This window comes from Micrasema longulum, unplaced genomic scaffold, assembly GCF_059751315.1.
Source record: "Micrasema longulum isolate JH-2025_06_02 unplaced genomic scaffold, ASM5975131v1 h1tg000261l, whole genome shotgun sequence".
In the NCBI taxonomy this organism is placed as follows: domain Eukaryota; kingdom Metazoa; phylum Arthropoda; class Insecta; order Trichoptera; family Brachycentridae; genus Micrasema; species Micrasema longulum.
The window spans coordinates 973,208-997,894 of record NW_028277465.1 but is presented as its reverse complement, the minus strand read 5'-3'; the positions used below and the strand labels follow the sequence as shown (position 1 = coordinate 997,894).

General features: G+C 31.9%; 2 protein-coding genes across 12 annotated transcripts in view; both read left to right on the top strand.

Annotated features, from left to right (window-relative positions):
- The window catches only part of LOC148283105 (uncharacterized), a 38,857-nt gene extending 29,811 nt beyond the window's left edge, over positions 1–9,046 (top strand). For all 5 annotated transcript variants that reach the window (XM_088224057.1, XM_088224059.1, XM_088224056.1 and 2 more), the window contains 2 exons: positions 1,569–1,808; positions 2,850–9,046. In XM_088224057.1, the coding sequence (XP_088080183.1) occupies positions 1,569–1,808; positions 2,850–2,974 (365 nt within the window). In that variant the 3' untranslated portion in view covers positions 2,975–9,046. The remainder of the gene's footprint in view (positions 1–1,568; positions 1,809–2,849) is intronic.
- Positions 9,047–11,111: 2,065 nt separating this feature from the next.
- Positions 11,112–23,988, top strand: unk (RING finger protein unk). 7 transcript variants are annotated; one of them, XM_088224067.1, is made up of 8 exons: positions 11,112–11,407; positions 11,512–11,721; positions 12,621–12,910; positions 15,578–15,916; positions 17,073–17,182; positions 18,682–18,862; positions 19,401–19,568; positions 19,651–23,988. In XM_088224067.1, the coding sequence occupies exons 1-8, from the start codon at positions 11,349–11,351 to the stop codon at positions 20,532–20,534; spliced, it is 2,241 nt and encodes a 746-aa protein (XP_088080193.1). In that variant the 5' UTR covers positions 11,112–11,348; the 3' UTR covers positions 20,535–23,988. The 7 variants fall into 7 exon arrangements, with proteins under 7 accessions (XP_088080193.1, XP_088080189.1, XP_088080194.1 ...); XM_088224063.1 differs by having other exon boundaries at positions 18,667–18,862; XM_088224068.1 differs by having other exon boundaries at positions 17,070–17,182; positions 19,404–19,568.
- Positions 23,989–24,687: the final 699 nt, after the last annotated feature.

Genomic DNA, 24,687 nt, shown 5'->3' with positions numbered 1-24,687 from the left:
TTTCGAAAAATTTGATTTCTTCATAACTGGCATCAAATAATCTTCAATCACAATTACCCCCTCCCCTATCCATACTGACACCCACTAATCTATTCACTGTTTCTTTTATATATTACGAGCCGAACCCGGCAATGCTTTACTACTGCTAGATTTAAGTACATACTCATACATATATATATTAAATGAACACAATTGAAAGACACGGAATTTCGATAAATATGTATTTGAACATTCTTTTCCTGTCACCATCTTGCAGATGCCTCCCTGATGCTGTGCGAAAAAGACAACTGCATGTCGGACCTTTTGTGCCTAGCTAAAATAGACAAAATCAACATTTCGTTGTCCCATTTTCCGCATCTTAAAACTGAACCGATTTTGTTGATTTTTTTAAAACAAGAGTATCAGAATGAAATTTTCTGGATCAGTTCGTTTTGTGTTTTTCAAAAATAATTCCGAGAAAATTCTAATACTTCAAATAATTCATTTTCGAATATAGAATTTTTTTGCAAATTTCAAACTCTGCTCTTCTCACCAACAGGGGTACACTTTACTTAGTAATGTGATTTTTGAAAATGTGTAGAATGGGGAAAAATTATAAGGAATTTAAGGAAATAATCTGATTGGGATCCATAAAAAAACGTAAGTTGTTTGTAAACATTCAAAGACAAACTTTTTTGGATACAAAAAAGTAACATCCTTCCATTTTTTTTGTATATCCATTCTCGACGAATGCAGCCTTGGTAAATATGAAAAAAGCATTTGCGCTCCTAACTTTTTTTCCACTTAATAAATTGATGATATAAAGAGTTATAAATATGCTCATGGCAAAGATCTACATTTCGCTGAAAACTGCATGTAAATCGTTCCAGCAGTTATTCTGTCAATCGAAGACACACATATGAACACTGCCCTTTATATATATGGATATATTGTTACCGAAACGAAATGAAAAATTGGCAATGTGTTGTTACCAAACTAGTCAGTTGGGTAAATGAATAAAGTGGTTCATAAAACAAAGTTTTTTTATTTCTCAAAAATATAATATATAACAATGATCTACAAAGTTAGTTCTACAAACATCCAAAATAAATAACCTTTGCTTAAAAAGTAAATAAAAATATGTCATATTTTATAAATACGATTTTTTTTAAAATTATATTTTCCTTTGGGATAAGCTTTTAACGCGCAATATCTTGCAACAAATAAAATGTTAGTTACCAACTTGTTCCAGAAACCCGACTAATGATAGTGATGGTAAACAATCTTTATTGATAATTTTTAAAGTGTTTTGTTGTAATGTCATATTATTTAATAAAGTTAAGTTACATAAATGGAAAACAATCAAATTATTTTCAAATCGCAAATTGATTTTTATACAATAAACCCTTCCAACATTGTCCTTTTTTAGTATACTTTTCTTTACACAGTACTGTGCGGAAAGTATCCATTGTGTAAAAAAATGTTCCAGTGTATTGCTCTGCCAAGATTCTGAATGTCTCAATCAAGCCACCACACCGCCTCCGCTCTTCCAGCATATTCAAGCCTCAATATATTATATTTATTTTTAGAATCCGTAGCCCGTTTCCGAGGTGGGGCGGCCACTGGAGAGTCTTCCATAGACTCTCTGGACACCTCTGGGACTGTGAGCGACGGTGAGGCGGAGGGGGGCGAGGCGTCCCCCGGGGAGGGGGTCGAGGGGGCAGGGACCGAGCTGGGCGGGGCAGAGCTGGGGGGGGAGGAGTGCCAGAGGGAGACCCTCCCGTGCGCTGACACAGGCTTCCACTGGACCCTCACCAACTGGGGACAGGGTAAAACTTTGTTAATTTTTTTATCCCCATATAATCATATCCGCGACTGCCTCGGTACACCTAATTGCTGCATATTTTTATTGTTTGATACACAAAAGTAAGATGGTCAGTCTGATGCAGTGACGGGTAACCTTTTAACTCGGCGTGTCAAAATTCTGAAAAAATTCACTTGATCAGGATGCTGTGTCACATCTAAGAATATAAATAATATTTACGGCCCCTGGAAATGAAAAGGTTTTGATTTTTTTTAAATTATTATTAAAAAGCATAAACAGATAATTTTTTCTATAAAACATATTATATTTTGAGGGCCATTTTCAACGAGTTGTAAATAACTCACTACTAAAAAATGGGAATCGAGTTGGAGTAGAGTGGGATTCGAACCATGAACCTTTGGTCCGTGAGTCCGAGACACTAGCCACAGGACCACAACCCGATTTTTAAATTTTAGATTTACATTAGTGACTTTTTGTTGCTGAATGGCATTTGTTAAATCTTAATTGAATTTTGGTATTTCATACATTATACTGTTACTAACTTCATCAGTCAATCAGTGTATTTTAATTGTTTTAGTATTATTCAATGCTCACAAGAGTACGCAGACCCCCAGTAAACAATGTGTGTCACCCAAAATGTCTTTGCGTGTCACACACGTCATAGGTTTACCATCACTGTCAGTTTCAGTCAAGGGACTGTGAAATACTACAACAAAAATTCTCCCTTTAATTAGACAAGATTCGGGCCCATATTCTAATGGGAAGCTAAAATTTATCGTCAATTTTATCTGTGTATCTATCCATCTAAAGTTAAGTTTTCTGTATGAAAAATAGAATATGTTTTAAACTTTTTTTCTAAACATGTTCGATTACAGGTAACCAACGAAGATACATCGAATTTTCATACGAATTTACACAGTTTCGTACATAAATATCGATACATAAGAAGATAGCGTTCATAATTGCAGCGCTGAAATGTCCTAAATTAAAGACCTTGTTTTAATATATTTTTTGATAGTTTGTATGAATTTTTTTTGTTGATTAGGTGTGAGTGGAAGGCGACGCAACCAGTCTGGAACTGTGAGAGTGGACTTAGCAAGCCCAGAGGATGTAACGCTGGATACAGACTCTACTCGCGTTGTATTTACAACGTACGGAACATCAGTCTAGCAGTAACATACTTCGCACGCAGATGTTGTCAATTGCTCACCTTTCAACTTTGTACGATTAAGGGCAGCTTTTTGCTGAGCAAGAGTATTTTGCTGAGATTTTACAATACAGAATAATACGTAGATACTAAGTGTTACAGCTATTTACCTCAGAGTGTATTTGTAAAACTAATTTTAAGTGAAATAGACATAAACACTTTTTAGTTGTGACGGTATTTTTTTAAACACCATTGAACGTTTATATAACTGCGATACTACCATTTAGCGATATTATAATGCCAATTTGCTGGTCAGCTGAAAGCTTTCAAGTACGCGCTTTCCATACTGACTAGTGTACCATTAAAATAATTTAAATTAATGTCAAAATCGTTGATAATAAATATGGTAGAAAAAATCACAAAAATATGCATTTAGAAATGAAATTTTATAATATGAATGTTTTAGGTGTAAACTAGCCATGTGCATGCGTAACAATTTTGTGCCTGATCATTTAAAAATTATTTTCATTTTCAACCTCTGTGATGAATTCAAAATCTCTTTTATATATATTCGCCATTTCTTGCTAATATATTTTAATGAAATAAGAATCTCAGATAATATTCTCATCTCATGAAATTTATATGAATTATTTGTGTGTTCTTTACATGCCTATTCTCTTTGTGCCATTTTCAGTACAATAAAATTCTATTCATTAATAAAGTTGATCGCATCGGAATTGTAATGTTTGTAATCCAGATAAAGTTGAGCAATTTTTTTTTTGTAGAGTGGATTTTGAATATTTATTTCATATGGAAAAAATGACTATTTAACAATTGTCCACGCTGAATCATCACATCATCACTACTTCTTATTTGTTCGAAGCTTGAACTTCTTCAGCAAGTTTGTTAAAAAAGTCACAGCTGTGTAAGTCACAACCGTGTAATATCACATTGTCAAAACTCAGTTTTTCTGATTTGAGACTTAGTATTTTTTCCATGCGCAATAAACTTATCATCGTGAATTAATTTGGTCGTTGAAATTTAGTGTTGAATCAAATGAGGCAAAATATAAATTCAAAGCTAACAGCATGATTCCTTAAAAGGAGAACTGAGCAATAATAGACTGTGTTGTTTACTGAGTGATCTATTTGAACAAATTTTTAGTTGAAAATAATATATATATATGTTAGTGGCACTGCACAAGCATCCCTATACGCATTAATATTAAACAATAATAATTTAAACCATATCTTTGTGAAATGTAAATGTTGAAGGAAATTGAATGGTATTTTTCAATTATAGTTTTAAAACTCTGTTTCTAAAGTATTACCTCTACATTTATCTTTTTTTTTTCTTCATTACTTTTAATTTATTTGCACCACAACACACCCGAAGGCCCAATCACAGTGACGAATTAGCAGATAACACCCAGGTTTGGGAAAAATAATTTAAATGCTAATTATGTTCCCCATAAACATTTTCTGGATTAACTACCGCAGTTCCTAATTATGAATATTTTTATTTATGTCTGCTTTTTAGTGTCTTTCTAAAAATATTTAATGTAGAAATACATATTTGTTTTTAAATTAACAAAATTGATTTGTCTCTTTCATAATAGATATATGTTTAAGTAAGTACTGAATAGACACGTTGAAAAACTATTGTTCAATAACTAACTTTTTTAATTTCCTTACCAAAATATATCATCTCCTTAATTATGATTAAATGTAACTCTTTAAAACAACATTATACATTGGACAATAAAAACTTTCATATGACCAAAGCAGTGACTAAACTTTAATTTGTGTGTATCTATTAAATTTATCATAAAGTAGTACTAGTACATATTTATAATTTCCACAAGAGGGTTACAAATGTTTACAATTAGAGATGATATGTAATAAATAAGTTATCAAACATTTCACTGCTCATTTTATGCTCTGTCAACTCCATCTTATGTTTTGTAGCTGTATGTGAGATTTATTCTTTGGAAAAACTCAATTTTTATTTTCATCGGATTGAAAATAAATAACGCTTTAGCATCCTGAAAACACTTTCCAAGTGTAATTTCTGTCATTAAAATGGGCTATATTAATATTATTTATTTAAAAATTAGTTTTTTTGTAAAATTGTGGATCTTTTGATTCTATTTTTCAATTTCAAATCCTTATTGGATTTGCCAAAATAATTTATGAGGTGAACTCACTGGGAATGATTCAGAATACATCAAATCTCCCTGGCAGCGAGTTTCCGGACTTAACTTGAGAATAGAAATAATAAATCAGGTTGTGGTCCCGTGGCTAATGTCGCAGACTCACAGATCAGAAGGCCCTCAAGTTTAAAACCCCCCTTTGATTCCCATTTTCTAATAGTGATTTATTTACGTTTTGTTGAAAATGACCCCCCAAAATTGAAATATTTGGTTAATTATAAGAATGCAAATATATTACTTAAAAATAAAAAAAAAGATAATATGGCGACAGCTGTGATTTTGGCTTAAGCGGTGGTTGAAAAGAGGCATTTGCAGGATGGGAGGGCAGGTGACTACAATTTTATTTGGTCCACTCCCTCCTTCAAAATACAGTAAACTGCATTTTATAATTTCACGTTTTTATAATTTCTATGCCAAAAATAAAATTTAAAAATTGATTTTACTGTTATAGGAATTGGTTTTTATAAATGATGGAGAAAAATTATCTACATAAATATTAAATATTCATCAAAATTACTACTGTATTTTGTGGATTTTTTTATCAAAGAAATAGTTTATTTTTTATTCAGTAAAGTATTTATTTAATTCTAGATATTCATTTATATCCATCACATCACTTTATATATCATTTTATGAAACCTTCAACTTTTAAGTTAATAAATACATACATATGTTATTCATAATATTATGAATTGGACAATTTATTTTTTAAAAACATGTCATCACACATCTTTATTTTAGTTAGTTTAAGTGTAATAAATATTTTTTTTAATAATTTCATAATATGACTTTTATTTTGTATATAAGATATATTATATCTACACGGGCATGCTTTAGTGGTGAAATGTAATATGATCAATGTGTGAGAATATTATTTTATGGTGTAGCATATTAGCATATCTTTGTGTAAAATGCATTTCATAGGGTATAATGCAATTTGTTATTTCTTTTTAAATCACGTAATGCCACTCAATCGTAAAACAATGCCTTTTAATAACAAGTTCCGTACTTACACAGAATTCACTCGTCAATGTCCAATAATTGTAGTCACATACGCACTTTCGATGTTAGAATAAGTGTAGGTGAAGTAAATAAGTTTAATGATTTTTTTCATACCGCATTCCCGAATTTTCTACTATATCATTTTTTATTGTGCCTTTCTTTTGAGAAACGTGCATCAGTTGCATTTATCTTTAATTAAATCTTGCATTTTTTTATGTACTATAACTTGCATGAATTAAAAATAGTATTTGATTTCCATTTAAATGTTTTTATTTCAAGACTATTTACAAGTAAAAGATAAATTGTGTTAACAATCTCTAGAAAACCACAGGAACACATAATTACTGCCAACAGATATAAGAAAGCATTCGAAATGCACAGAATCATAGTATCTTCGTATTCTAAAATCTTTAGTGGTAGTTATAATATTGTGTAAGTATGAATTCATTGTTAGAGTGGCCTCATAGCTTAGTTTTTTCTATATAAAGTGCTTTTAGCTTAAGATCATGTTTTATTCTTATCACTAAAGACACAAGCAATGAGTCAAATGATCAAAAACATTGTAGAGCTTATGTAGTACATAATCTGTATTTATTTCAAGTGTTTAATTGACGTAATATATTTTTTAAACTTGCCTCCCCATTTTTTTAATAGAGAGAGTTTTTAATACATTATTTGCGTCACTTGGACTTCCTGTGATACATTTTTTTTAAATCCCAAACTTATTGCGAATGCTTTTATTTAGATTAATTCCATGTTTCAGGTGGCAATTTTATTACTGGTCTTTCTCTATGATCTTTGAATCTTCAATCAACTGAATATATTCCAAATTTATCTTACATATATATATGTGTTTATAAGTATTATGTAAGTATGTCTTGCAAAATAGTTATTCGATTGAAATAATTCTTGCATTTTGTATCTTAGACGTTTGAGTTTGGATACTTACATTAAATCCACTATGAAACAAATAAGGTAAATGTGTAAATAATTGTCAAAGAGACCTAATTTATTAGTACAGTTTTGATTTTTGACATAAAACAATAATGCTTTAAGAATAACTAATAAATATGTTTAAACTGTATATTGTTAATTTCTCTGATTCAGGCGCATTGAAATATTTTATTGCACAAACATCACACTTTAATACTTTAGTCAGCAATAACTATTATTTTGTGATTAACTTAGGATTTTTTAATTGGACAGTTGAAATTAGGTTAAATTACACATAACAAATGTATTTTTTAATAATTAAGTTGTGGATTGTTGCAATACATCTTAGTAAACACATATTTATAATTTTTAAAATGCTTCAAATGAATTAACTCTTAAGTGTTCAAAATCATATAGTACAAAATCCAATTACGAGAATTTGATTCAATTTAACCAAATTAGATCTCGATTTAGTAAAAAAAACTATGGATAAAAATGAAATATGTAGCCATTATTTAAACTATGGTTATTTTATTAAACATAGAATAAAACGTATACCTATTTATATTATTAACAGATGCATTTATTCAATTGCAAAATATTCCATTAAAAAAATATTATACAGGTTAATATCTAAATCATCTTTAGTTAATGCTAGAATCATACTGCATAATATTTTGTATTTTCATAAAAATGTAATGTTTTTTCATATTTTTTTAGTGTTAAATCACTGTAGTCACAATTTGATTTGTTTAAATTTTTAGTTATGAAAAATATATCGAAGAGTCACCACAAAATATGTATTTTAATTTTGTTATTTTTTAATGGATTCTATGAAATGCATGATAAATCAGATTACTGCACTGTTATTGTATATACAGATTATAGGTATTACTATTGTGATAGTCCAACAAGCGGAGAATGATAAAACGGGAGAAATATTATACATAAGTCTCTCTATACAATACCAAAGTAACAACTACATACTATGTAACACTTATATTCTTTGTGTAAGTGAAATATTGTATCACCAACAATATATAATATTAATTGAATAGAAATTTTTACGTATTAATTATCAACATTGTGCTTGTTATTAAATTATTGTATACGTATTGTCTAACCTATACCTTTGTTTTACTTTTATGGCTTGTCAAATCAGTTTTTAAAATATTGTCATGATCGTAGAACAACGGCGGATGTGTGAAAAGTGCGACATTGACTTTCTTTTATATTTGATCTTGAAAAGGTTTTATAAAGGATTTATATCGCAGGTTTGAAAAATATATGTAAAACTAACCCAAGTATCAAAGGATATACTTTTTCACTTATTGAGTTGTGACACCAATAAAGTGTCAAAAAAAAAATTGAAGCACTCTCATGTAAAGTTGAAGAAAATCACATGTGTCGTTGTTCTACGATCGTGGTGATATATGAACACCACTTATAATAACTTGCATAGATAAATTTTCTTTTCAAAATGTATTTAGATGAATGAAAAGGGTAATATTTTACAATATGTTTCTTTTTTGGGCGATACCGTGTGTACACGTGATACGCCGTGTATCGCCCAAAAAAGAAATATATTGATAACAGTGATCGTGAAAACCTTCGCACCTATTTAATATTTTACAGATTACTGTTTTCTCGGGCTCCTTTGGTTTTAAAAAAACTTGTTATTTAGTAATACACCATTTAAATTAATATTTGGCCTTTTAATTTTCTAGTCGCTACAGTTGTGGTTCTTTACATAATTTTAATTTAAAGCCATCTTTTAGCTAAAATGTTAATGTAATTTTTGTTTAATTATTAATTTATAAAATATTTGACTTTCCTCTAGAAAAACTGCTATCATTGTGTGTTTTATTTGCATACTATTATAAAAACATGTATGGAAATAAGGAATTGTCTTGCTACTCAAAATAAAAGTATTGACATTTCAAAATAACTTGTTTGTTTTATTATAAAGGTGTGTATGAAATCATTTAGGTAGGTACCTAATAAAAAAAGATGAGAGGATGTGGGAATATTGATATATCTTAATTGAAAAATGAACTTAATGATCTGAAAAACCTAGGGATTATTATGTTAACAGTCTAAGACAACCACATTGGTCCCACTGGTTGCAATAATTAAGGTAAGGAAGATGTACGAGGGTTGATTGATATGCTCCACCCCTGACCTATTTCAAAGTGGATGAGAATGAGTTTTTGTACTGTATTTTTCAATGTGGCCCCCCTGTACATTTCTATAGTTTCCTGATAGAACATTTGTGACGCTAAATAACAAAAGTGGCTATCTCTAGCGACCGTCATTTTTGAGATTTTCGGTTAATATAATTAGCTATGTTTTACATAAAGATATTCAGTTTAAACATAGCCATCTCCTTTATTTTTTCCAAGAAAACAGTTTAAAAGCAATAGAAACTCGTACGGTTATATTAATCGACCAAAGACAAAAAGTCGATTTACAATGGATATAGCCATGTTACTTTTTTAGTGCCACATTTGTCGGACCCCGTCAACCGCTCATCTTCACGGCACATGACCTCATTGTCGTCCAAAAATTTATTTCCATGCAAATGTTCCTCGAGTTTTGGAAACAGCCGGAAGTCACTGGGAGTTAGATCGGGTGAATATGGGGAGTGTTAACCACTTCAAAACCAGCTTCGTGAATGGAAGTCATTGACACGCCTTGTGTGCGCAACATTACCCTGATGAAACAGGATTTTGTAGTGGTCAGCGGCCTATTGTAACTACATTTTGCAGGTTTCAACTTGTCGCTGGGTACTTAACACATTCATATGAACCAGTGACGTCGTTCAAAGTAGTTCGTTTTTATTTAAATATTTTTGATTATTTTTGTTGTACATTTTCATGAAACTTTAAAATACAATTTAATGCTCTAATTTCACCGCGCACAAGAAAACATTTATTGTATCCGATTTCCTGGAGGGCTGAAGTTCCTCATTCAGCTATTATATGGAACAAAAAAATATTATTTCATTGTGAAAAAATGTTTTTGGGTACAAAGTATGTGTTTTTTTTACAGCAAAATTATAGTTTAAAATTAAGAAAAATGAAGAACAGCTTTTTATTTTCAAGAGAAGAGCTTTCACATAACAAACTTTTAAGTTTCGGTAATACTAATATATTAATTTAAGTAAAAATAGTATGTTTAAACTACAAACTGCATTTAAGTTTTCTTACTGTAGTATTTCACAGTACCTAAATAATCTGAAGTGAAATAAAACTGATCACATTTCTTTCAATAAATTATCAATGCTGCAGTTGGTGTACTGATGCAATGCTCTATGCACCTTTCTAAAAAAGCACAAAGGATGTAGTTCTTATGTGCTTTTTTACAATACTTCATTATATGTTACCTAAGACTGGTGCCGGAATCTTATTGGTTGCTATTAATCAAGATAATACTACAATGGTTAATTCAATTGTGCTGCCATATGCACCATTAAGTGTAGATACGGGAGAAAGGGTGCTTATGCTGGATCAGAATCTGTGAAGCAACATAATAATTAAATATTCTATTATTTTTACTCATGAGTAATTAGAATATGTAATTGATTACTGTTTTTCTGTACAAATCGTTTTGTATTTTTTGCTACAGTAATGTTTAAAAATTTGAATTTTCGATATAATATTTTAAAAATTAAATTACCTAATTTGAGTGCCTAATATTTTTATTAATTGCATAATATAATACTTTTAAATTAAGACCTTTTTGATAGAGATAAAACTCAGTAGATAGGTAATAGATATTATTTTTCTTCAAATCGAATATTTTCTTGCAAGCTTCAAATGTGTTTATAAATTTCTAGTTAGAATTCGATTCATTTTACGATCAATGAATTACAACCGAGTAATGTGGGTGAAATGTCAAAGATAACAACAACATCTCTTGTTTCGCTCTTTATATATGCGAATGAGAGAAACAAAAGTTCAACTATGAGTCTTTTATTTTTATATGAGTACTAATATTGAGACCTTTATCATTTTAAATTGACCACGTAATATCAAGTATGCATTTTTATCTTATGGTGTTTGTTTCTTTTAAAAATTATCCTTAAATTTAAACAAAATATTTACGACGATTAACCAAGATTAACCCGTTTTAACTCCGATAGTAAGGTTTTTGTCTTGTTTCTTTGTCACGTGACCGAGTATTGAATTTTAATTGGCGCCCAGTAAGCGTACCCTGCGCAACTCGAGAGACGCAATAGTTTTTACAAAATGCCGTCTGAATCGAAGCCTTTGTTGACAGCTCAAACAGAAAAGCCAAATCATTACAAGTAAGCTTGTGAAATTAGTTCTTTCGTACATCACCTCTTAGTTAGTGAATGTTATTGCTTGATATGAAATGTGTAAAAAACCATAATGACGTTTCGTTTTTCAGATATTTAAAAGAGTTCCGCGTCGAGCAGTGTCCGTCATTTTTGCAACACAAATGCACTCAACACAGGCCGTTCACTTGTTTTCATTGGCATTTTAATAATCAGCGAAGGAGGAGACCCGTGAGAAAGAGAGACGGGTCGTTCAACTATAGCGCTGATAATTATTGTACAAAATATAATGAAACTTCTGGCATTTGCGAAGATGGAGACGAGTGAGTACTACTATTGCTTTGTTATGTATAGTGCCAGATAGCTGTCATTTCTATCAATGTTTTGTAAGCATTCGCCGCGAAGGAATCGTTGCATACTCTCAATTTCTCTAAATTACTTCATGTAATTTAAGTGAATTCTCTTTCTAAAGTCGATATTATCACATTTTCTTCATGACTTACTAAACCATAAATGTTACAAGTGTGTCAATAAGTGTTTATTGATACTCTTTTCGGACATATGTTGACCATTTTATTAGTCATTTACATCCCAAATTGCTCGCCTTCCGCATTTATTCAAAATAATTAAATTTACTATTTAGTTTAGGACCATCATTAATCGATATTTTTTTGCAATTTTGTTCAAATATTATAAATAAGGTAGTTTTGTTTTGTTATAATTTATTTGGGATAATATACCCACTATAACATTATGTTAAGTATCGAATTATTCATAATGATTCATATTATACGCGAACCAATTATTGGGTTAAAAATTATTTACTGATTTGACAAAAGAACCTTAGTCAATTTTCTAAAAAAAAATCATAAAATATCACCCATTTTTTCCTTATAAATTTAAAAGTATTTTCTATCAATGTGGTAAAAATATGACAATGCACTACAACATGTAATTATAATTACATCAATTAATTTTCTTGATAAATTATTTATAATTTATGATATATTAGGGAAACTTAAATGTGCATTCGCTATTTCAAATCAACAAGTAAAAGGTTAATATAATTTAATGATAATGAGGAATTTATGTTTATTGCAACAGAGAGGGAATTCGGAAGTCAAATCACTGAACTTCCTCATTTAAAACATATAGTTTTATTTATGAAATCAATAATTTATTATATATATCCGGTCCCTCTAATGTTGTATCTTCTTTCCAGATGTCCTTTCTTACATAGAACAGCCGGTGATACTGAAAGGCGGTACCATTTACGATATTATAAAACTTGTATGTGCGTTCACGATACGGACACTAGGGGATTCTGTGTTAAAAATGGGCCGCATTGTGCGTTTGCCCATGGAAATAATGACCTTAGACCGCCTGTTTATGATATTAAAGAAATTCAGGCGATAGAAAATCCAGACTCTGAAGCTAATGGAGCCACTTCCAATGGTCCTAATGTTTTAGATAAAGAAAGAAATCTCATGAATGAAGACCCTAAGTGGCAAGGTATGTAGATTATAATCTAGTAATGTAAAATAAATTGTAAATGTCCCAACTCGGTACAGGACAAAGGTCCCGTGGAGCTGGAACGTAGTTAGTTTTAAAGTTATTACTGAAAAGATGTGACTAAATAAAATAAATAAATATCCCCAATCTGCCTGCATCATCCCCAATCTAATCAATAAGACTTTCCATCATGGTTTTGAAAAGAAAAATCTCTACTGTATATGACCGTGTTATAAAAGAGTTTGTCCATGTGAATCTTGAAATGGTGGCCTTCGTGGTGTAACGGCTGAGATTCTCATCCTCGGTGCTGATTAAGTTTCCGGCGTCACTGCGACCCGTGTAAATCTATTCTGACAGGTTCCCGTAAATTAGCTCTCGCAGGTCCTTAAAGCATCGAGCTATAGGCAAAGGGCAAGCGCTCTAACATCCTCAGGTTTAACCGGTCGTTCCCTGAGGATGCCTCTTTTTTTAAATTTTATTTATAACAATTTTAAAAAACCCGTTAGGGTTACAATATAAATTTTATATTGTCTAGTCATTTTATGTCTCGTCTAGTCTAGTGTTTCTCTGTAATGGCTAAAATGCTTGCCTTCCCAGTGAGATTACAGTAATTGGAATGATATATTTTTTATACCTGAGTATCATATGCTGTAAATTTACCACTAATTGGGCCTTTTGGTCTGTTGTGATGCAAAAAAAAAGAAAACACGTTTAAAAAAACATTGAAAGTAAATTCTGTTTCATATTAATTCTATTTCCAATGGGTGAGATTACGGTCCCGTGGCAAGGTTAACAGTAGGAATGCCTGAACTCATCACAGCCTTTTTTGTTATGCTCTTATTATGTAAAATTATTATCAAAATTAAAAGAAATACATGTTGCGAACTCTGGATCAGACGGTCCAAGATTCGAACCCCGCTCTACCACAACTTCCCATTTTTCTCAAAATAGCAATATTTGGTCTAATCTAAGAACGCAAAAACAAACACCTTCAAAAATAAAAATATTTAAAATATCATTAAAATAGAACAGTGCGAAATGTTATGACTATTTATTTTTACTGTATGTTAAAAATTATTTTAAAACTGGAATTAAACTCTTATAAATATGCAGTCAAAAAGAACAATATTCTATTGAATAGGTTATAAAAATTACATAGCAGTGTAAATATTTAGTATTGTAATAACTGTAATTAAAAACATCAACAAGAGAAGGAATTGACCAGTAATTTTAAAAAAGGGCTATGTTTATAGCTTCATAATAATTCAATATATGTTTCCTTAGAGTAATGAAATTCTTGCGAAATTGGAAGCAAATATTATAAATTGACTTATCCAAGGTCGTATTACAAAAAAAGTACAATAGAAAGTAGATAGATAAATTTTACCTGGCAAAGAAATAAGTTAACTCATAAAAATGTTCAGACTTGTATTTTGTATTGATTCCAACACAATGAGTCACTTTTTAAGACACCATTCGTGTGTAATCGCTTTTCCCAACTAAATAATTGATAACTATGATTTTTTTTTTAATTAACACAGAGTTAAATTTGTAGTTTATAATTTATTCAAAACTAATTCATGGAAAACACACTACAATATTATCTTCTAATGGGTTTATTTTCTCTATAATTTTAATTTATTTTTTAAAAAATTTGTTTCATTTATAAATAAAAAAGGAATTTTTTATTTGATTGAGAACTTTTTGTTCAAATGAAATTTGGAAATCTAAGCCCTTTTTGATATGAAATATTTATTAAAAAATGTGTTTTTACACTAGAATATTTCATAGTCCCTGGACTGGTACCCGAAGCGTAAGACTGATCATCTTACCTTCATGCAACAAAAATGATCAAGGTACACTGCAATTGGTGTACCAATACGGAAAGGGAATGATAATGATATTTGGGCTCTTGCGTTTTACCCATATATCTATCTATTTCTACTTTTGAAACTGCTGTGAACTTTTATGAGGCTGCTATTCCTACTTGGATCTTTTAAAAATCCCAGTCTACATAAAATTATTTACATGGATGGCAGAAATCATCCTTCATAGTATGAATTGCCAATAGAAAAAAATATTTAAAAAAACCTTTGAATCACTTCCAACTAGTGAAAACTAAAAACTTGTGCAGCGAGATTCAAACCGTGAACTTCTGATTTGTGAATTTGTGACACTACCATAATATTAGTGTTGTAACATAATTAGTTAAAAGCACTATTATAGTAATCTAGTTCTTTCCTAATATGGAAATAAAAGTAGTTTTACAGGGTTTTGTGACATTCACTGCGCAACATTTACCATTCTGATCGTTTATTTAATTAAATGGTTTCTTTGTTTCTGTTGTAATACATATAAATATTTGCTATGGGCTAGATTTGTTTTGGAAAAGTAAAAATATTCCTATAACTAACTTTCGTTAAATATATTTATGCATATCAGCTTTAAGCAGGTCGTCTAAAATTAAAATAATAATTAATAAAAATAGTTCCACGCTTGCAGCGGCTTGCAAATCGATACTTGTTTGATATTTATTTATATATTTATATTTATTATAAGTGCTGTGTTCTGAAAAAAAAATCAATTAGGTGTTTGAATAAATTAGAGTTTTGTATTTTTATTTGTATGTATATTACAAGCCCTAAAGTTTTATAAAATGGTTTTCAGACACAAACTACGTGCTGTCGTCGTACAAAACAGAGGCGTGCAAGCGCCCCCCGCGCCTGTGCCGCCAGGGCTACGCCTGCCCGCAGTACCACAACAGCAAGGACAAGCGCCGCTCGCCGCGCAAGTACAAGTACCGCAGCACGCCCTGCCCCAATGTCAAGCACGGCGAGGAGTGGGGCGAGCCCGGCAACTGCGAGGGCGGCGACCAGTGCTCCTACTGCCACACGCGCACCGAACAGCAGTTCCATCCGGAGATCTACAAGAGCACCAAGTGCAATGATGTTCAACAGGCCGGCTACTGCCCGCGAGGCGTCTTCTGCGCCTTCGCCCATGTCGAACGTAAGCCCCCTACCGGTCATCGGTTCATTTGTTAACAACTCGTGACGCGCCCGGGCACCAATGACGTATAATCAAATAGACATGATACTTAAATTGCACTACATTGGTGAAAAACAAAACAGATAAATATATTAATCCGTAAATAAAGTCCAATTTATGGAATAAGTAGATTATCCATACTGATATAGTTGGCTGTTTTCTTTTAGATACTTATATTTTGAAAAGGACATTTGACAAAATTTTGGCCGATGACAGCTAGTGTCTTTTCTATGGTCTCAAGTTACACAAATAAATATGAATTATTACATGTGTATAGTGATCTCTCTTTCCTCAAATTGTTGAGGGTAATTTAATATTTGCTATATGAGTCATCTATTTCCAAAACCCGCTATCTACCTATCGTGGCCATACTTTAGATGCAGCTAGTATAGAAATGATGTGTCTATTTATTATACGTCAGTGTCAAGCACAATGTTTTTTCTATGCAAGTCTGAACTTAATTCTTAATATTTTCTTTTATTTAATTTCAAATAATTTCATTAAAAATTAGATAATATAAATTAGAACAAAACAAAAAAATCTTATATGAAGATGCCCATTAGAGGGTGAAAGCGCTAATTGGTCACAATAAATAAGTGGAAGTGTACCAAGTATTTTTAAAATTAATAACTTATATGGAAATATAAGTTATTACATCATCTTATATGAAGATTTTAAAAATTTAAACTTGCATACTCCTGTAAATGGCAAATTTACTTTGCTCCTTTAATATGTCTTTTTTTATAGAAGAAATATTAGCGCTCTTATGATTTAATTAAATATTTCAATTTTGGGTACCATTTTTAATGATTTTTAAATAACTCGCTAATAGTAAATGGTAATTAGGTTGTGGCAAAGTGGTGTTCGAACTTCGGATCTCTGATCCTTGAGTCCGCGACTCGAGCCACGGGGCCACGGGGCCACGACCCGGCTCCTACGTTTTCTTTAATAAAGTTACTAACGATAATCTCACTAAAATTATGAACAAAATATTGCAATTAGTTTGCAGTACAAGGTCACGCTGTATAGGCGAGTTTGTTAGTGTAGGCGAGTACTGGGAGAGTAGTAGACTTGTCGCCCTAAATAACCTAATACAATATTGTTACACTTGAAGCAGAAGAGATGTCCCTGGCACGTGAACTAGCAGCTCCACTTGACTGCGGTACCAGCCTGGCAGACATCTTATCCTCGGCTCTTCCACCCGACAAGAAAAGCTCGGAATCTAGTGTGAGTACAATTTATTTACTGAACAACTTTACACACTGTGTAACATTCAAAGTGGCCACTTAAACCAGCCAATGACAGGTCGTAAGCCCTGTAAATGCCTAGACTTCCATATTCCCTTCTCAAAAATGTTTTCCCTCTGTTGAAATAGATTTAAATATGAATAACTCCCTAGGGAGGAAATCCAGCCAGTCTGCAAGCATTTGTACATACTCAAACATTGTTGAATAAAAGAAGTCATTAAATTTTCTTTTCTTTTATTTCCCTATTCGCCCAGTGGTGTATATTGAACTGTGTTTCTTTTTTGATTACTAAAATATAAAAAAGTACCACCTAATCTTTTACAGGATACTTTCTTTTCTCTTCATTATATTATACCTGTCTATTTATTATAGGAGCGAAAATTCATAAACATTTCTTGTATACCCACGAACAAGCCATGTCTTTGATTACTATTCTTACTATGTATTTCATTGCTATGTAATTTTTCTTTTTCTTTAATACTCTGTTTTACATCTTATGTATATTGTAACAATAGCAAAAAATTGTAATAATAAATAAAATTATGACAGGAATGGTTGACTGTACAGAGCTGCTTGGTTTAATAACAATACATGTGCCAGCCAGGATTTGTAGACGGTACCACCTGTTTCATGTAGCAATAAGTAAAACATCGTATGTTAAAAATGCTTTTTTTCGTAGGACTTTTTCAATGTACAATACAAAATTTAAAACTATAGATTACACAAACATCACTCTGTCAGATTTAAAATTTACACTAAAAATGTATTATGTAACTTAGTAGACATTATAATAATCTCTCTTCAAGCATTTTTGTCCTTATACCGCCCAATTTACCATAACTTAATGTTCTTAAAATAAATATTTAAAAATCTTTGATTATTGAGTACATGAAAATAACATTTTTATATGTATTAATTGTATGTATTTATTTGATATGTAATATATTTTCTTTACTAACTTTGTATACTATGTGGAAATCTGTTATTAGTTCTGAGTTTATACACTATATCTGTTTGTTTACTATAAATATGTATGTAGAACTGTTGATTTCCCAAATAAAATAAAATAAATAAATTTTTCAATGTATTTCGATCTTTTTCGTTGCATGAATGGTAAGGTGATCAATCTTACTCTTCAGGTGTCAGTCCAGGAATAATGAAGTTTAATATTGTGGTGTAAAACCACCTTTAAAACCAATATTTTACGTTCTGTCTGCTGGGAATTAAGCAAATGCGCTAATCACTTCTTTATGAGGCGGGCTTGTTCTTAATTGAGGGTAAACTAAAAAACATGTGCACAACTTTTGGCTCTTAAATTTGAATTTTCCATTATGAAAAGTAAATATTTCTTGATTTTTTTTATTATGCAATTGAATGGTGAGACTACTATTCACTGTTTATTTTTTGCAATCCACTTGTAATGGATCTGAGTTTTTATTGCCAGTTTTGAGTAAATGGTAAAAGTTTCTGTTTCAGCAGAACGGCAGTGGAGAGGTGTCAGAGTCGGCCTCCACCAGCAGTCTCGGCTCTAACAGCTCACACAGTAAGGCACCGGGGGCACAGCTGCACCACAAGCTACTCCAGCTGCAGCAGCCGCATGGTCTGCTGCCGCATCCCTTGGGACAGTTAGGTGGCGGGGGGGCCACTAACAACATGCCCGGTTAGTTTGCAAATACAAAATAATGACAGATCATTTCTTAGATTAGCAGGGGGTATCACATCAAATGGTGATTCAACAAGTTTGAGGGTATCTTGACAGTAAAATTATTACCGGGGCAGAACGATGGCAAGTGTGGTCCCAAAATAATTTAATTTGGTACTGAAAAATGTTAGCGAAGAAAAATTAAAACCGTCATAAGACAATTAGTGTTCTAGTATAATAAATGTTAATTAATTAACCAAGTGTTTTACAATTTACCATAGAATAATATTATAAGTAAATGTGTACCTACATATGTATAAATAAAACTATCAAATTATTATATAAAATAAAAATAAACTAACAAACAGAAAATGTAACCCGCAAACAATTTTTTTTGGAAAATAAGTAAAAAATCATTTTGAAGTACTTTGAACTACTAAAGAGAATGAGAAGGTCTAATGTCTTCAAATTACCTTTTTCCAGCTAGACACATAACGCAGTATCAAATGTGTTCATTTTGGATTCGTTGAGCAAAACATTTCTTTTTCTTTTTCAGTAGATTTTCATTCAGAGGTTACAGCTCAGCTGTTAGCCATAGAGACTGACCATACCCTAGATCCTTTAGAGAAGATGGCGCGCAAGCAATCGCTTTATGTAGTGCTTCAACATCATCATCAACAGAGACATCCTTCATTCGACTCCAAACTAATTACGGAGGTTGTTGGTAAGTTGCTTCAAACTTATAATTTTTAGTTTTATTAATACTTAAATTAAACCTCGTCTATATTTTTCCTTTTTTCTTTCAGGTAATGCATTAGACGATTTACATTTCGAGGATCCAATGAATATAGTGGCTTCTTTAGATCGAGAGTTAACCGAATTAGACGATAACCAAGGGTTAAACAATTCCCTGGGGTCGAGTCTCCTAGGGGGCACGGCTCCCGTGAATATCCCGGGATCCACCCTCGCCGAGCGCTCCGGCCTGCGAAACTTCAGCCCGTCGGCCGCCTCCCCGCTGCTGCTGCAGCCCGGCTTCCTCTCCAACTCGAGATACTCCCACCAGGACCACTCCATGGACCCGCTGTTTAACTCTCACGCGCAAATAGGACAATCCAACAAATTAGGCAACAACTACAACACGAGCAACTCGCTGTTCGACTTCCAGAACATGTCGCCCGGCGGGCGCAACTTTTCGCTCAGTCCGTCCGTGTCGGAGCTGAGCCGGCTGCGTGAGGAACTGCTGAGCTCGCGCGCCCAGCAGGCGTGCTGGGACGAGCGGATCGCACAGGCGCGCGGCGCCTGCGAGGCGTGGCAGCGCGAGAGCGAGGAGGCGGCGCGCAAGCTGGCGCTGGCCGAGCGCGGCCGCGAGGAGGCGCTGGCGCGAGGTGCCGGTCTTCTGCAAGAGCTGGAACGCCTGCGCGGATCCCCCTTCCACCAGCGGCGGCGCGGCGCAGAGCTGCGAGGCCTGTCGCTGGCCACGCTCAAGGCACTGCAGGCGCAGCTGCGCCAAGACCTGGAGGAGGTGGAGAAGGTGCTGTACCTGGAGACGGCCACCAAGTGCATGGTGTGCGAAGAGCAGAACCGCTCCGTGACCCTAGCCCCCTGTAACCACTACGTCATGTGCGAGACTTGCGCCGCCACCCAGAAGGAGTGTCCATATTGCCAAACTCCCGTCAGCTCGCAGCCGTAGACGTTATAACGGATTCGCTTTACAATTGTCCGGCGAACGGTGAATTTGACGAGTCGGTCGCATTTTGATACATACGATATTATCTATAATAGTTTTTCCAATTTTTTAATGAAATGTACGCTCTCAAAAGGGCTGTTTATTTTCAAATTATGATTTATAGAGTTTCTAACTTACTCTCCTATTCTGTCTGGGAAATTAGACGTCTGCGTTGTTTCTTGCGATTATAATATAGTATTGTCATTGGAAAATATTCCCTCGATGTTGTGTACGTGAATTTCGGTGTTTTTGTCTGGTCTCCAAAATGATGTTATTAGATATAATGGCATCTCAATTCGCTATTTATGGTCCTATATTTGACAAATGGGGTTGTGTGAGAGTTCACATTGATGGTATGTCTAAGGTGAGCGCATCAGTGCCATCATAATAATTATTTTGTAAATCAACGAGCTACAACCACCTGTAGAATAAGACTCGAGTTAGGACACTTGACACCCCCAAGCTTACACTTTACCTCCTAACAATATTTACTTATTGTGTTTACATAACTTAATTTGACTTTTACATTATCTAATGTTGACTGCGTCAATCAAATTGTGACGATAATCTCTAAATATTTCTGATTTAAATTGGTCCATTGGGGAAATTGTTAAAAAAAAATTTTCTCATATACTATTTTATATTCCCAAGCTTTTTATCAAATTTTCTCAAAATGGGAGTGAATCTATTGAATTGAATTATTTTCTTACTCGTAAACTTAAGAAATTTCAAATTTCACAAAATGTAAATCCCTAACTTGTCATCAAATACAAGATTTTGGATTAAATTATATATCAAATTAATTTGTTTTGAGATGGAATCTTTCTTAATATATCTTTTATAATATATTATATAAATCTACGTAAGTTTATAGTTTCTTATTATTTATTGATTCATGAAATGTGAAGTGAGTATATTTTGATACATATTTTGATATGGAACAAATATAGTCGTTTAAGGACCAACTGTATCTCTAGAATTATAATTATTCTTTCTTTTTTTTGATGTTGCGAACCAAAATCATAGTAAATTAATTTATTTTTAAATTTAAGAATTACTTAACAGTTGATTTATTAAAAATAGTTGACAGTGTATTCGATTGGTTCAAAAATTATTTATTTCAACAATTTGGTCTGTACATATATTACCTTATAGTGGTTTACAATACTACAAACTTGTGGTAAAATAAAATGTGGGGGTCAGTTTTATATTTTTAGTCATTTGAAAAAATATGTAATTTAATCTAACTCTTCTGTAACCACATTCAATTTTAATACATTCCTTAAATCGAATTTCCTTTAGTAAAATAAATCAAATGATTGATTTAATTATAGTGGTGGCAAACAATAAAGGGGTTTCATCAATTTTTCAGCGTGTGTCCGAAATGTCTTATTCATAATATGAACAAGTATTTATTTTAGTTTACGTAAAAAATTTATAAGTCATAGTTCACGTACTGAAAATAATTCTTTGTTGACAATTTCTTCAGAATTCTTATATATATGATTTTGTGTAAGAATTCGATTTAAGGGTATGTATTTTTTTATTTAAAGTACCATTGTATTATCTTCAATCAGACAAATGATTCTTATGTTAACAATATTAGCTTCCTCCGATGAAAACATTTTGCATATTCTAATAACACCTTACTTAGCTTTAAAATCAGAAGTGCATCATTCCAGTTGTTTTCATTCGCAGTGAAGTCATTTTCTTCCATTTATCAACGTTGGTTTATCTAGAGTAAAAGAGATTAACTTTAATATAACCCCACAGATTGTTAAATCGTAATGCATTTATTGATGTTGCATTTTTATAACAATTTCAACGCCTTTCAAGATGTAATTATTATCAACTTTGTGTATGTGATTTTTATTTTCTTGAAATGAATGATGATATTTGCTTCCTCAATTATTGCTTTTGTCAATATGTTGATTTATGTTTTTATCCAACTAATTCATCGTACTTATTCTGTGTTGAAACAATGAGATTGTTCTACAAACAAGCACTTAATAAAGTCTTTCCCAAGTTTTACAAGAAGATATAATGTTAATGAATTATTCGGTAATATAATAATATAAGTCTTCTACAAACATAGATGTAAGTAGTTTTTTCAATTGAATATTTTCTATTTGACCCTAGGAACCATATTGTAACATTGTTGGATCTCCGTACCCATTAGATTGCTTGAGCATTCGCAACACTATATTTACTGTTGAACTATTTATATTTTCCCTTTTTTCAATTTATAACTGATTTTCAAATCTACGTATATAGTATTAAAAATATAAAGGTTTGAGCGGAGATTTTAGGAGTGGCTTTATCACATAAGAAGTATTTTTGTATCATCCACATTGATGTAATTCTAAATATTAATACGTGGTAGTGTGGTGTTGATGTTGTAAGGTCAATGACAAATATTCTATTTTAAATTCCTGACTATTTTCTAAGTATACTTCATCATATTTCATTCTCAATTATGTTTACTAGTGCAGCCATTTCCAACACTAAACATCTCTTGGGATTATATTCATACATTTTTTCATTCATTGTTTATTGATGTGTAGACATGAATTATTTTATGTAACGCTGGTTCCCTAACATGTAGTTCCATTCTGTACATCAGTACACGAGAATATGTAGCTCATAGTAGCTTCAATAACCGGATAGATTCCCTGCTGCGAATTGTTACACTAGTATAACTGAAGACTGAACAAAATGTATTATCATTTTTTGTACAACATCTAGATATTAACTGTATCTAGCGCAAATTATTTATCACAGCTATATTTGTATTTTTATATACTCACTATAAATCATAACTAAAGGTATTTTCCCTGTATTTATGTTGTTTCTGATGCATTTATAGAATTAGGGCTTTCTGATGGGTTTCTTGTAATAAGCAGAGTTGTCATTTACCATTGATTATCAGCGTAAACTGTTTCCAAAATATTTTAGAAGCTATCGGCAGTTATCATTTTTAATCCAACTACTTTGGAATCATAATGCATAATCATTTCAAGATATATTATTATTACTAAGCAGAATATTTAGTTAGATAGGTAGAACCAACAAATTTTCTAATAATTATTGTCGTTAAAATATAGAATTTAGATATTAATCATAAAGTAGTTGGCCTAAGTGTCGTGGCTAAAGTATGACCTCTTTAAATCGGGAATTCATCTTTTCATATTGAAGTGAACTAATTTCATAACGTTCACCATCCATTCCGTGGATCAGGTTGCATTATTTATTTTTTGCACTTAAAAAAACATGTGGTTATTTTACTAAATAGATAACACTATTTTACTATGATATTAAACGATGCAAATAATCTGAATGACAGTGGCAACATTGTAATATGAATTCATAAAAATTATTAGGTAGGTAGGTTTTAATAAATTTTCAATTTTCAAATTAATTTTTGTCTTATTTACTTTAACATTGATGTGTAACCTATGACACGCGTATCCGACGTGACATGCCCAGGCATTTTGAGTGACACGCATTGTTTATGGACAATATTCATCCTACTACGAATTATGCCCTTTTTTCTGTTTTACTAGGCTTGCTTTGTTTGTCTTTCATTTATTAGGGCTGATATGACACGGCAGCCGAATCCAACCAGGTTTTTTCAGAATGTTGACACGCCGAGCTAAAAAGGTTACTTGTCACAGTAGTATAAGGAACCTCACAAACCATTTATTCTGGAGCTGAAGTCTGACAATATTAAACCAGCTAAATATATATCAAATATACATACCTAATAATTTTTATAAAAATAAAGATAAAAATTCCTTGGTTGTGTTTTGCTTTGTTTTTATTTGACCAACAGGCACTTTCGCCGAAGTAGGCATTTTTAAAACTGGAATTTTATTGATATTTTTATAAAAACCATTAATTATGGAGTTGTATAAGAAAAATCTACAAAAATGAAATACTAAAACATCATCATCGGCGGAAATTTGATATGCTGTGAAAAGAATTTTGAAAATTAATCATAAAGGTGTTCCAGAATGTTTTTCGTTTTTGATACTTAAAAAAAATACAGAATTGGTTCAAACTCGGTTTTATTTTCTGTTAAATAAAAGAGCTGTTTTTGAATTTTTATTTATGAAAA

Bases quoted from the DNA above. Each gene is read 5' to 3' on its own strand.
- unk (XM_088224061.1), top strand. From the start codon at position 11,349: ATGCCGTCTGAATCGAAGCCTTTGTTGACAGCTCAAACAGAAAAGCCA. The intron at 17,183-18,666 runs GTGAGTACAATT...AAATGGTAAAAG, and splicing joins AGAAAAGCTCGGAATCTAGT to TTTCTGTTTCAGCAGAACGG. The intron at 18,863-19,400 runs GTTAGTTTGCAA...TTTCTTTTTCAG, and splicing joins GGCCACTAACAACATGCCCG to TAGATTTTCATTCAGAGGTT.